Below are 13,332 nucleotides of genomic sequence, written 5' to 3' on the forward strand. Positions count from 1 at the left end.
CAGCAAAAGCGAAAAGCAATTGCAAAAAATTGCTGTGATATGAATGCACGGCAGTTTTTCAAGCTGCGGTAAATTTGAAAACACATGTTTTACGTTTAAATAAAGAACAAACTTAACATTTGTTGTTTGGGGGAAGATTCGTGTGCGTTTCTAATGTCCAACTGCTATGGATTTCTCCCTTTTACAGGCTTAAGATTATTCCTAGAGGGATAAAGGAAGTGATGAAATTTGCTGGCGTGACTTTCTTTCATTTATTGTTGGTCGTGGATGGTGGGATGTCTGCCGCTCAAGGTAATACACTTATTTATGCATAAAGGTTACGATGACTCTATTTAATCTTGGTGCCACTCCTTAGTGGATCCACCAGTCCTCTACTGGTCGATGGATCAGAGAGAAGGAACAGAAATTTTGCCGGACATAGGTAACAAAACAATATGGAGAGCGGATATCTCAACTGTTACTGAACCACGTAAGACCTACATTTTATTGCGTTGTGTGAACAACCAAGCTGAGCTGAGCTGAGTTATCTGTTAATTAAACTGAAGGGAAACAAAGCGATCTAAAAGTTTTGAAAAGAAGAACTTACGGTCGACAAACAGTTAAGAAAAGACTGTTGCTTGCACAAAACAATGAAGTACCGGTACACGGAAAACTTTTGTGTGTGGCCATTGTTCATATTTATTTAAATACAAACGTTGCTATGTAACGTTAATAACGTTACAACCTGGTTGTCATTGTGTGTGGCTGATTCAAAGAGACAAGGTGGTGTGATATGTAGCCGCCTCCCCTCCCGGATTTAAAAACCTACACAACCCTTTGGTGTTTATGCAGTATTTTGATTTCGCAATCGTTGCGCAACCGAAAGGATTTATAAGCGTTTGTTCACAGCATGTGAAGGGTAGTTATGTGGAAAAAAACAGCAGTGAATGCCAAATTACTTAAATGAAAAAAGGTGTGAGGTGGCCTGCTTTTGTGTAATCATTTTCAAATTACCAAGATAACTTTTTCAAGCAAATTCCTTCAGAGTAATATCCGGTGTAAGTAATCCGCATTGAAACATTTTTCTGTGGCAGCACAAAAAACATGACACATGCACTGTCGTATATACTGATTGGTTTAGTAATTATAACTTCTTATGGACAAGGTAGGAGCTTTTAAATATGTAACAAACATTGTATTAATAGTTTCGTTTTTTTGTGTGTATATAGCCGTTATGTTTTTTGTGTGGGGCCGTTCAACACAAACTCGTATGATAAGCAAAGTGGAGCCAATAATATGAATTGTGTAAGCTGTATACAGATGCAGCTCAAAACAGTTGCCATCTGTATATATGCAGCTTACACAAATTCGTATGTCAAGCATTTGTAGTAACAGGGACAAGCTCAACTTTTGCCGAGACCATCCCACGTAAAGCAGAGGAAACAATCTCTGGAACAACCACATTGAATATAATGGTGCTGACAACTCCTTTTTTATTCACAGTTTCTTCAATATCTACGACCCACCAAACCCCAACATCCACACAGTTCAACGAATCTTCGTCTTTCAATGATGACATATGTAAGTAAAAACTGTCAAGAAAAATTTCGGTTTCATGAACGTTTTAGTTTTATTACTATTTTTAGGCCACAATCGTACTGTCAGTACGTCTTATTATCGAAGTTGCTGGCCAAATTGGATTGTAATCTCATCGATATGTCTGAATGTAGGCCTATGGATTTTTGTTGGATTCTCAAGTATGATCAATCATATGAAGAAACATAACCACATATGAAGTTGAAATGGACGATAATGAGCTACTTATGTCAACTTTTCAACATTTTTCACTTTACTGTTCGACTTAACTAAGTTTGCTTCAAGAAATGTACATAACAAAAACACCCATTAATTGATATAGCCAAGAAAACAATACAGTATGGTTCGATTGTGTTTAGCATTGCACAAAGTGACCTATGCAAACTACTCATCGCCATTTCGTATCTTGGTGTGATGTTGTTTGTAACGCTAATGCAATAGTAACAGTGGATAAAAGTCGAATTCCAGACATCAAATTAGTTTGCAAGCAGACTTTTAAAAAACAAACCTGTGAAAGTAGGTGTACATCTTAAGACAGAACAGTGAATGTTGTAACTATAATTGATCATTACAACAAGATAAATATGTTTGGTCGTTTTTCTATGCAGCACTTGCCGTAATACAGGTTAGTGGACTCTTGTTTCTTTGCAGAAGATTTCATTTTGCAGGTTAGGATTTCCAAAAAAGCAGACCCTCTCTAACTTCACAAACTCACAAAAAATACCCCTACCAAACATGGACATTGTTTGAAGACAAATTCTCCGCATGTTTGCAGTGGTTAAATCCTGATGGTAAATCTTATTTAGGGCTGTCTGTGGCGATGTGGACTAAAGTACAATCATGGACAAACACAATCAGTAACTTGCTGTTTTCAAGCGGAGCTGTTTTACTGAGTCGCAACACAGACATTTCAATTTATTCCGACGCTTCAGACTTATTTGTGGAAGTGCTCTTTTCACCAGGTCAGCAGTTATAGTGCGCAAACATTTGTCGCCAACCGTGTGGTTAAGGTTCGGTCAGACCCGGAAAGTTTTGATAGGGATGAAGTTAAAGTTTGGTACAAGGAACTCACACCGAGCGAAGTCTCGGAGACACTGGCACCTATCGCGACAACAGGTATAATGTTTAATGCATTGCAACACGCTAGGCTTGGAAGAACAGTTTGTTAGCTTGTGATCATTACTATTAATAATATTAAAAAGTAAAAACCAGCACCACTTCAACAATCTGCACAACTCGTATGAACACGACAACGACACCAAGTGGCACAACATCAACAATCTCAAAGACTGCAATAATAAATTAACATTTGGCTGCACCTTGTTCGATATAATTCAGAGTGCCACAAACTACTTAACAACCTGTAGCAAAGAAGAGTCTGCAGACAATTGTGCAAAAAAGTTTTCGACCTAAAAAGTCTCTTCACTGCGGATTGTGACTGTGGTGTTGAACTAGTTGCCATGTACAGATTCTTCCACGTTGTATTGGTGCAATCCATTGAGTGTACAACTAGGTACTGAAGAACAGAGGCGAATCAAATTGTAACCAAACCAAACTACTTGGTAACGAAATAGTGATAGGCTTGGATACCATCCAAACTATACAGTAGCATGAAATTCATTGGGCAAACAACAAGTAACAACTTCAACAATTATATTTGCGCTTCGTAAACAAACAGTTATGGCTGTAGTTATAAATGACCCATGACATCCAGATTCCACGCTTCTATATAAAGATTATCGTCACTGTTGATAAACGAAATATATCGCGGGGGGGTTGGTATAAGACAGTGCTTTTCAACCTTTTTAAATTCTATCCGCACTTTTCTGTGGCACGAAAATTTCATCCGCACAATGCGGCCAAACCGCGCTTGAAATGTTTGCGAACCCTAGAATGTACATAACTATGAAAACCTACCGACGATTAAAGGGAAAGGATTAGCGTTGCTTCTTGAAGCTAGTGTACGTAACCAAATATAAAAAATTCTTAGACTAAATAGCCTTTTATCGGACGATTGTCATCCGCACTCATCCGCACCATGTTTGCCATCCGCACTACAAATTTCACATCCGCACCAATGCGGATCCTCCCACAGGTTGAAAAGCACTGGTATAAGACAACAGAAGCGTTCACAATTATCAGCTTTTGAATTAAAATAGTAAAGCAGCAGCAGAAAAAGCGATGCTTTGTATGATAATATTTTGGTGCTTATTTTTGTAGAGGTAAATTCCGTGTAAAATTAACTGATATTGATCTATGATATAAAGGCAATTTTCCATGTGTTACCAAAGAAACATGAAGCAACCACTGTTGGTGTATTTTGTGCTTGGTATGTTGGTCACATGGTCACAAAGGTAAAAAATTTGGTTTTAAACCATGGCGTTGTATTCGTTTGACAAATAGCGTGTTGTCAGTATTGAAGCCACCAAAACTTTACTGGTCGATGAACAAAATAGTGGGAACAAAACTTGAACCTGACATTGGAAACAAATCTTTGTGGAAAGCCGACTTGTCGAGCATTGCAGGACCAAGTAAGGCTTTGATGGATAAACATGCGGAACGGTTTCGTATATTTTTTTTAGGTGGAATTTTTATTTTTTGAAACGCACGAGCTTTCGCGAAGTTCTTTTGGTTCAGCAGTATTTACAGATCAGTCACAAGACTGATACGGCTTGTTATACAATGTGATAATAACTCAATAAAATTCGAAACACAATCTAAAAAAAATTTTTATAAGTTAATGAACACAATAATATCCTAATGCATAAAAGTGCTGCATACTAACAACAAGTCGTTTAGGAGTAACTGAAGGGTACGGTGGCGATGCGTTGGTTTGCAACAAATGTGGAATAAGAGTTGGGAGCTCCAATAACAGGGACGGTGAATGCATTTTTAAACCGAGCAGTTGTGGAGGTAAAATAACCGCTGAAAATATGCCTCAATATTTTCTCATTTTTATTTGAATCCATTGTTTTACAGAGCTTACCGTCGCGATGTGGCTTAATGTGCGAATCTGGTCGGATTCCGTAAGCAACTTGTTTTTATCGAGCGGGGCTGTTCCACCATCGTACAGTACTGGCATCGCATTATACTCGAACACCATCAGTCTTTCTGCAGCTGTTTTGGTATCATCAGGTGAGCAACAAAAATATTCTCAGGACCTCATTTCATTGTGATTTCAGGATATTTTTCTACAAATAAACACATTTTAAAAAGGTAACCTGTACAAAGCTTCAGTGAACCGTGACATGGTTGGTTTAAACCAATGGGCGCACGTCACTATCACGTGGTCAAGTGGCAACGGGATCAAGGTGTGTGGATGGTGTTTGCTTGGGATACCATCTAATTTGTTAACGCGTTTGTTTTAAAACCACTGGGATGCACCAGAATCACTTGCTTGAACTATTTTCAAATTGCTAGTTATACATCAACGGTACCGAAGAGAAGAAAGGAAGCGTCGGCACCCAAAGTGTTTCAAACAATGGAGCTTCACTTAGGTTTGGGCAAACCCAGGGAAGTTTTTACATGGATGAAGTAAAAGTTTGGTTTCAGGAACTTACGTCCGACCAGGTTTCATTGGCGACCACAGTCAGCATTGGGTCAGATACCGGTTAGTGTACAACTAGAAATAAATGCCTAGGTTACTCTGCACTGACCGCAAGCGACAAAGGGTGGTTACTTTCACTTTTCAATTAAAAGATTTCATGGAATGCCCAGATTTTGGACTTTCATCAGTACTAGCGACTCCTTTTGAAAAATGTGTAAACCAAAGAATGGGAAATTCCTTTACATATGTACTTAAAAACATGCTGTTGAGACGGACGAAAACAATTTGACATCGATAGAATATTTTTGCACGCAGTTGGAAAAACAGAAATAAGTACAAAGGATGCCCCGACCTCCACGATCAAACCAGAGAAAACAAGCAATAAAGAGTCCACAACTTCTCAATTGACTTCACTTTCCTCGTCATCTATAAGCAACCAAAAACCGAACTCAAGCAACAAAGAGTCCACAACTTCTCCATTGACTTCACTTTCCTCGTCATCTATAAGCAACCAAAAACTGAACTCAAGCAATAAAGAGTCCACAACTTCTCCATTGACTTCACTTTCCTCGTCATCTATAAGCAACCAAAAACCGAACTCAAGCAACAAAGAGTCCACAACTTCTCCATTGACTTCACTTTCCTCGTCATCTATAAGCAACCAAAAACTGAACTCAATCTATCCAATGCTCACCATGGTAATATATGTAAGTTGGAAACCGTAAACATGATAATCAAAGGGTGATAATATGGCAGGTATCAGATCAAAGGCATTATTCCGTACGAGTAAGAACTGATGATGCTTATGGCATATAAATACGGGTTTTAAAATAATTGCTAACATTAATCAATGGCCTCTTGCTTTGTTGATACACAGCACATCAATAGTTTTTCATGAAGCATAACTATCCAAAAAGATTAATTTGTTATATGTGGGAAATCCAAAAGATTTTACTAATTCACATAAATTTTTAAACGATGTCGACAATTTGTGTGTGTTTGAACCAGTGTCAAGAAGTTTCTTGGTGTTGTTGTTCTTGTTGATCTTTGTGACAAATATACTTAACTTTTGTTTGTCGCTTTTATATTTATGTTTCTTAGCGGTTAGCGTTTCAATATTTTACTATTTTACTTACTAAAAATATATTAATATTTTACTAATTCAAACTGATTAGCTTGTGTATACTTTGACAATGCAATTATGCATACATCAAATATTTTCGACGATATGACCCGCCGTCCTCAATAATTTAGCATCACTTGGTTATCAGGTGGTGACGTGATTTTTTATCAGGGTATTGGTTATCAGGTGGTGACGTGATTTTTTATCAGGTGCTGAATTATTTGATGTACGTATATTTGTATTGGTTATCAGGTGGTGATGTAATTCGGGACTTCCCAAACTTTTTGGGCCTCGGACTATTTGTGAATTTGGTTTTCCTCGCGGACCCCAAATCCTATGCCACATTCTATTTTGTCTAATCCGTGTAAAGGTTATGCGAAACAAACGAACAAATAAAAATACTAATTGGAAGTATATAGTGTTACTTCTTTGTGCAGCATTTATCAATTATTCGAGCACAATAAGACAGCAATTGTAAACAATTTTCGAACGATGAATGCAGCAACAATTTATTATTATACAGTGTTTGCGAATCATTGCTGTTATTTCTTTAACAGTTGACGTAGGCTACTTTTTGCAATACATCATGTATTTTGTCACGGACACCAAGCGCAACTATAACGGACCCTGGTGCGGAAACCCATGATAATTGGACTTACGAAGTTGTTTCAGAAATGAAGTTTGGTAATTTATCTGGAGAGCAAGTAACAGAACGTTATGTGCAGACACTTGACGTGGCAGTTTTATCGCAATGTGTTTAAGGCGCTGGAAGGGATAAAACACATATAATCCCCAAAGAGCCAGGTGAGCAGGGAAATGTGATACAGTACTCCACACTTATACAAAGGCGCTCTTCGCATAGAACGAAAGCAGATACGCCTGTGAAAAGCAACTGTAGTCACGGTTACATGTATTGACGTAAGTACGACAAAAGAACGGTGCCAATACCGGTGTAGAATAACATATTTGGGGAGATTTGAAACATTTGCCCAACCACATTTTGTCGAGTTAACACGTTAAGGTGGTGACGAAGCTAGATGGCAGGGTCAAAACTACAGCAACAAAGTGAAGAACAATTGCAAAAAAATACGGTGATATAAATGCACGGCAGTTTTTCAAGCTGCGGGAAATTTGATAACATGTTTTACGTTTAAATAAAGTATAAACTTGTTTGGGGGAGATTCGTGTGCGTTTCTAATGTCCAACTGCTATCGAATTCTTCCTTTCACAGGCTTAGGAGCATTCCTAGAGGGATAAAGTAGGTGATGAAATTTCCATGCGGGATTTTCTTCCTTTTACTGTTGGTCGTGGATGGTAGGATGTCTGTCGCTCAAGGTAATACACCATAAAGTTTTGGTTACGAAGACTCTATTTAATCTTGGTAAACTCCCATGGTTGATATCTAATGCTTGTTTAACTCCAAGTGAACCTCCCAGTCCTCTACTGGTCGATGGATCAGAGAGAAGGAACAGAAATTTTGCCGGACATTGGTAACAAAACAATGTGGAGAGCGGATATCTCAACTGTTACTGAACCACGTAAGAAATCATTTTATTGCTTTGTGTGAACAACCAAAAACATGCTTATGATTGTGGTTTTGAGATATGGTCTTCATATTTACAAATACAACATTTACAAATGTCTGTGGTACAGATCAACCTAATGATTTATAAATTTTATGACATGCAGAACGCAATAAAAGTAAACCTAGATACAAAATTCTTCAATTTTCAGGCATAACACATGGATATGATAGTGATGCTCTCTCCTGTGACCAATGCTCTGTATCGGTTGGAAGCAATGCTAACAGAGAAGGGGAGTGCCTGTTTAATCCAAGTCTATGCGAAGGTTAAGATTTCAAAAAAATACCTCTCTTTCACAAACTCACAAAAAATAACCCAAAATGCATGATAAACTCTCCGCACGTATGCAATGGTCCTGATGATAAGACTTATTTAGGGCTGTCTGTGGCGATGTGGATTAAAGTACAATCATGGACAAACACAATCAGTAACTTGCTGTTTTCAAGCGGAGCTGTTTTACTGAGCCGCAACACCGGTATTTCCATTTATTCCGACGCTTCAGACTTATTTGTGGAAGTGCTCGTTTCACCAGGTCAGCAGTAAAAGCGTGTCACAAATATTATGTTGTATTCGGAACTATTTTACGAGAATTTACACCCTTTTGCTGCATTACCTTATTTTATTGTTTCTTACAACCTTCTGTTTCAAGGAACTCTTTATAAAGCTGCTGTTAGTTGGTCACTGGTCGTCACAAATGAATGGACACACGTAGCTGTAACTTGGTCGGCTGCAAACCTCATCAAGGTAGGGTACGGTTGTTTTTCTGTGAAGCACATATTAATTAGATTGGTGAATTAGATTTATTTGAAGACGCACTAATATTTATATTAGATCTATATTAACGGCACGGAACCTTCGGACTACACAATGGCACCAAGCACTAGCACGGAAACTATCCGGACGTCGCCAACTGTGTGGTTAAGATTCGGTCAGACACGGGGAACTTTTGATATGGATGAAGTTAAAGTTTGGTACAAGGAACTCACACCGAGCGAAGTCTCGGAGACACTGGCACCTATCGCGACAACAGGTAATTTTGAATGCATTGCAACACGCTAGGAGTAAAGAAATAGCATTTTATGGGCATTACTATTATTATTACTCACAAAGTGCAAATATTTTTTGTCTGACAACAGAACCAATAACCAGCACCACTTCAACAAGCTCCACTTCCCCAGTCACGTGCTCTGGGATTTCTTGCGCACCTATGACAACGACAACGACACCAGGTGACACAACATCCACGACAACGACATCAAGTGACACAACATCCACGACAACGACACCAAGTGACACAACATTCACGGCAACACCCACGAGCGCAACGACTACAACAACGACGGACAAAGAAAAACTATGTGAGCAGTTTTTGAATCAAATGATTAAAGATTAGAAATATTCAGTTTTATCCAGCTGTCGTGTCTCTTTTTGCAGGTGAAACACTAAACATCAGTTGCGATTTGAAGTGGTTAGAGGGCTACGTCATTGCAATGGTTGGAATAATGGGCGCCATGTTGGGATGTCATGTGATACTTTTTGTGGTGCTGATAATAAGGTTTTATTGCAAGTGAATACGAAACAAACAGTAAACGAACGGGTTACCGGAGTGCATCCATAAGGAAAAATTGAATACAGAAAACAACACCTTACTTTGTGCTACCATATTCCATCAGTTCTGGCATCATTCTTAGAAATGCAAAAACTTAGCTTGTCCTGCATATTAGGACATATAACAGTGTAGCCTACAGTCAGATACAGTCAATTCGGACTTTTTGGTTTGGACACATAATGCCGAATTGGCGAGGTATCCCTATTAATGAAACCAAAGAAACAAACAGGCTTACAATGTAACTGCGAACAGCTACACGGCACGCTGCCGTGGAAATTGTCCAAGGTGGCGCCTAAAGGGAAACGCAATAAATTACATTCAAAAGAAGAAGTTTGCTCGGTGCCATGTAACAATTGCTTCAGTAGTTGTAGGTTAACAGTTTTTTTATTGGTTTGTTAGGATAGTATCGGAATCTGACGGCGTGATTTCACATATAATGAGGTAAAATGCATGAAAATAAATATCGTATCCAAGAACCAATGTACCAAATATCACTTTTAGGTAGACGAACTTGTTGTAATTTGGTTTATTATCGCAAGTTTCAGTTGCGAAATTTCAAAATTGTTTGCAACGGATTTAAAATCTCGTGTGTTTTGTTCTGAAAGATGTGATAATCACTGCTGTCTGGTTAGGCTGAAAATGTAGGCTACATGATATGTGTTCGCACTGCTTTGTCCTATTTGTTCCTGCTAGTTTCTCCGTCTGTTTCCATCACCAAACTTTGTCGCATCAAGACCAACTGACGAAAGTCATTTTCAGTTACAAACACAGAAACACAGAAAAATGTCCCTTTCCATATGTTGTGAATGATATTGCAGGGAAGCCTAACTCCGTCTGCATCCTGTTGGATGAGGAAAGTCGGGAAACATACGTGGTGCTACAATGACACAACATTCACGACAAAGACACCAAGTGACACAACATCTACGACAACATCAACAAACACAAAGACTGCAATACCGACTGACTCAACCACTCAACCACACCGCTGTGAATTAAAGTAAAACATTAGGATTTTGAAATTAATATTTGAACTGCAATATTTATCCATGAAATTTACAGGTGAAATGCAAAACTACATCTGCGATGTTGAGTGGATCAGGCGCTACCTGATAGCAATAGTAGTAATGCAATCTGCTTTAATTATATGTATTGTGTGCTGCAGAAATAAATAAAACCTTAATATTAATCTATCAACCGAATGAGTGCATAAACTAGTAACCTTTCCCAGAACATCAGTTAAAGTTTGAAAAAAATACATTTTGCAATTTACCATTTAACGTGAACAAACTACATGCCTTTGTTTGAACATACTGGTTCTACTGTTGCTTGGCTCTGAAAGCAAGCCCCTACAGTTTGGTACCAAACAGGTGTAGTGTTAGAGATCCGCTACGTAGTGGTAGAGATCCCCTATATGTAAAAGTTGTCTAGGAAGTTGTGCGCTTGCGCAACAGTGTACCTTGGACACAATATACCACATGTAACCGCCGAAATCCTGAAGCTTAGTTGGTAGAGCGTTGCGTCTGGTTACAACAGGTTCGTGAGTTCAAACCTCATCGAAGCTTCATTTTCAAATCTCGTTTCGTCTTGTCAGGAAAAAGTAGATGATCCATCCAGACTGCAATGGCTGGGCTGCGAAGCCTGTAAACCTAATGGTATATGCAGTTACATGCTTTTTTCTCATTCCTGAGAACACTTCTTAAGCATTTCTCCCCAAAGCATAGCTAAAAAGTAACGTATGATTGATACACATGTATAAGCGAATGTACTAATAGTAACCACATCCAGAAAACTGGAATTGCGAACCATTTTGATCAAACTTTCATGCACCATTCCAGTTCAAGCAAAAAACTAAAAATGGTAGAAAGCAAATCACAGATTACGTCTGACGTCACAGCACCAAACAAAGTGGCATCGCAATCAGCGTAATACAATAGTAATGGCATCTACTTACACGGAACTGAAACACAGGAAAAAGTGTGGTGCAATACTTTGATATAAATCGTTTAAAAGGCAATCAATGCGGCGGATCGGATGTTACATTCGTTAAAAACCTGGACAGGGTTATAACAGTTGTGCTTATCTGGAGTAAAAACAACAAAACAGTTAATTTACAGAAAGCTTTCAGCGGAAAATTTGTGCTGTCAATTGCGATATAGCTTTCGTGATCTCAGATTTTCAAAAACAAATAAATTTGATAAAGGCGTACTAATAATTTTCTGCGTGTTACCAAACAAAACATGGCAAAAGTATTATTCGTCTATTTTATGTTTGTTATGTTTGTGGTATGGTCACCGGGACAAGGTAAGAAATTTTCCAACGTAAAAATAAAGTTAATGAAGAGGGCATTTAAATTTGTCCCTAACATTTTATGGGCGATAAAAAGTAATAAAAAGGCAAACACTTAAAGAAAGCAATGATTTAATACAAATTTCAATGATTCGTAGCTGCAACAATACGGGCAAGTACAAAAACTGCTTCAATCTCCAAAAGCAAAGCGGGTGTAGGAACGTCTAAAACAATACTTCACCTATCCACATCCTCTTCTTCACCTACAAGCAACCACAACCTTGACAAATTCAACAAATCCCCACCATGCAATGGTAAGATGCCACGGTGTGAGTTAGGGAACTTTGCTAGATCGCCGGGTGCATGTGTTGTGCAAGAAAGAAGCAAAAGTGAGAATACTAATTGCTGAATATTGCTCTTTTGGCAAACTTTATTTTATAGACGTTTTCGACGTTTCGGCTGTTATGCAGCGGCCTTCATCAGGAGGAATGAAATGTAAATCAAGCAATGTGGACCATGTTGTCAATAAAATATAGTTTGCCAGAAGAGCAGTATTTAGCAATAAAACATGCCTGGCAGCGTCAGTAACAATTTGCCAGAATACTGACTTTTGCAAATTTGGCATCAAGACAAATGTCATCACACACCTACGTGCATCTACACCACATGCATGTTTTCCCAATATATGGTAAATTAATTTTAGAAGTTTAATGTCATGTGCCGTTTAAAACATCATAAAGTATTATTCTGTCCGAGATTAACTCTACAAGATTTGACGAATCTACGTTTTGCTTTGCAGGCGAATCGAAGGAGCCTGGGTTTTTTGAAGAAATTCATAGTTGGCCTCCCGAGGTTGTACTTTGTTCGCTTGGTTTTAATGTGCTTGTAGTATTGGGTATTGGTTGGTTCTTGGCATATAAAATAAAATGTTGGAGTAAAAAAGTGAAGGCGACCTGTCATACTCTGTGCTTTTGCTTTGTCTAATGTAATCTATTGACTGCGCAATTGTATATTTTTCAATAATTTTAAAATTCTGTACGATGTTGGTTTTATTCTTGTTCATTTTATGTGATTTCAAAATAAACACAACAACAACTTCTGATTTTATTTCTGAAAAGACGCGTTTTTGTTTAGATGATAAACGACGCCAGTAAATGCTTGAAGAGTCTTCATTATGGACTCCTGTTTGAAAGGGTTGCGATTTGATACACATAATTAAATGATCAATTGTCATTCAATAGTTTAGGGAGCGGGATCTTAACAAAGAAAAATTAAAAAACAAAGGTAACGCAAAGCAAAGCATACACACAACAACGTAATGGAGAAATACGTTGTTGTGTATGGTTTGCTTTGTGCGATGCCAGACACAACAATCCAATGGTGATTGTATGGTTTGCTTTGTGCCAGACGTTACCTTTCCTTTTAACTTTTCTTTCTTAACTCGACCGCCATAGTATCGTTGTGTTCGCAATGCTAACTGGCAAGTAAAGGAGATCCTGCATAACTAACCGGGTAACAGGCCTAGAAACTTAAGTATGTGCATATTTAGACTGGGACGAGTCATTGTGTCGTACTGACAATTGATTGTCCAACGCGACAAGTATAT

At 38.2% G+C, this 13,332-nt stretch overlaps 3 protein-coding genes and 1 long non-coding RNA gene across 6 annotated transcripts; all 4 read left to right on the plus strand.

Annotated features, from left to right (window-relative positions):
- The first annotated feature begins 916 nt into the window (after positions 1-916).
- Positions 917-2,062, plus strand: LOC145912245 (uncharacterized). Of its 2 annotated transcripts, none has more exons than XR_014403278.1 (3): positions 917-1,144; positions 1,483-1,560; positions 1,626-2,062. It is a non-coding gene; the product is annotated as an uncharacterized LOC145912245 (long non-coding RNA). The 2 variants fall into 2 exon arrangements; XR_014403279.1 differs by having other exon boundaries at positions 1,710-2,062.
- Positions 2,063-4,018: 1,956 nt separating this feature from the next.
- Positions 4,019-5,938, plus strand: LOC145912115 (uncharacterized). Its single transcript, XM_082999531.1, has 7 exons — positions 4,019-4,106; positions 4,375-4,488; positions 4,555-4,710; positions 4,792-4,886; positions 4,996-5,185; positions 5,438-5,820; positions 5,879-5,938. Exons 1-7 carry the CDS (start codon positions 4,019-4,021, stop codon positions 5,936-5,938), a joined length of 1,086 nt encoding a protein of 361 aa, XP_082855657.1.
- Positions 5,939-7,247: 1,309 nt separating this feature from the next.
- On the plus strand, positions 7,248-9,470 carry LOC145911071 (uncharacterized). 2 transcript variants are annotated; one of them, XM_082998314.1, is made up of 9 exons: positions 7,248-7,336; positions 7,477-7,580; positions 7,670-7,783; positions 7,980-8,093; positions 8,205-8,360; positions 8,478-8,572; positions 8,660-8,858; positions 8,965-9,186; positions 9,263-9,470. In XM_082998314.1, exons 2-9 carry the CDS (start codon positions 7,511-7,513, stop codon positions 9,397-9,399), a joined length of 1,107 nt encoding a protein of 368 aa, XP_082854440.1. In that variant the 5' UTR covers positions 7,248-7,336; positions 7,477-7,510; the 3' UTR covers positions 9,400-9,470. The 2 variants fall into 2 exon arrangements, with proteins under 2 accessions (XP_082854440.1, XP_082854441.1); XM_082998315.1 differs by having other exon boundaries at positions 7,292-7,310.
- A 2,021-nt stretch (positions 9,471-11,491) lies between these two features.
- On the plus strand, positions 11,492-12,819 carry LOC145911075 (uncharacterized). The gene is made up of 3 exons (XM_082998321.1): positions 11,492-11,741; positions 11,885-12,040; positions 12,526-12,819. The coding sequence occupies exons 1-3, from the start codon at positions 11,678-11,680 to the stop codon at positions 12,708-12,710; spliced, it is 405 nt and encodes a 134-aa protein (XP_082854447.1). The 5' UTR covers positions 11,492-11,677; the 3' UTR covers positions 12,711-12,819.
- The last annotated feature ends 513 nt before the right edge of the window (positions 12,820-13,332 follow it).

This window comes from Ascidia mentula, chromosome 8 (genome assembly GCF_947561715.1).
Source record: "Ascidia mentula chromosome 8, kaAscMent1.1, whole genome shotgun sequence".
Classification (NCBI taxonomy): Eukaryota; Metazoa; Chordata; class Ascidiacea; order Phlebobranchia; family Ascidiidae; genus Ascidia; species Ascidia mentula.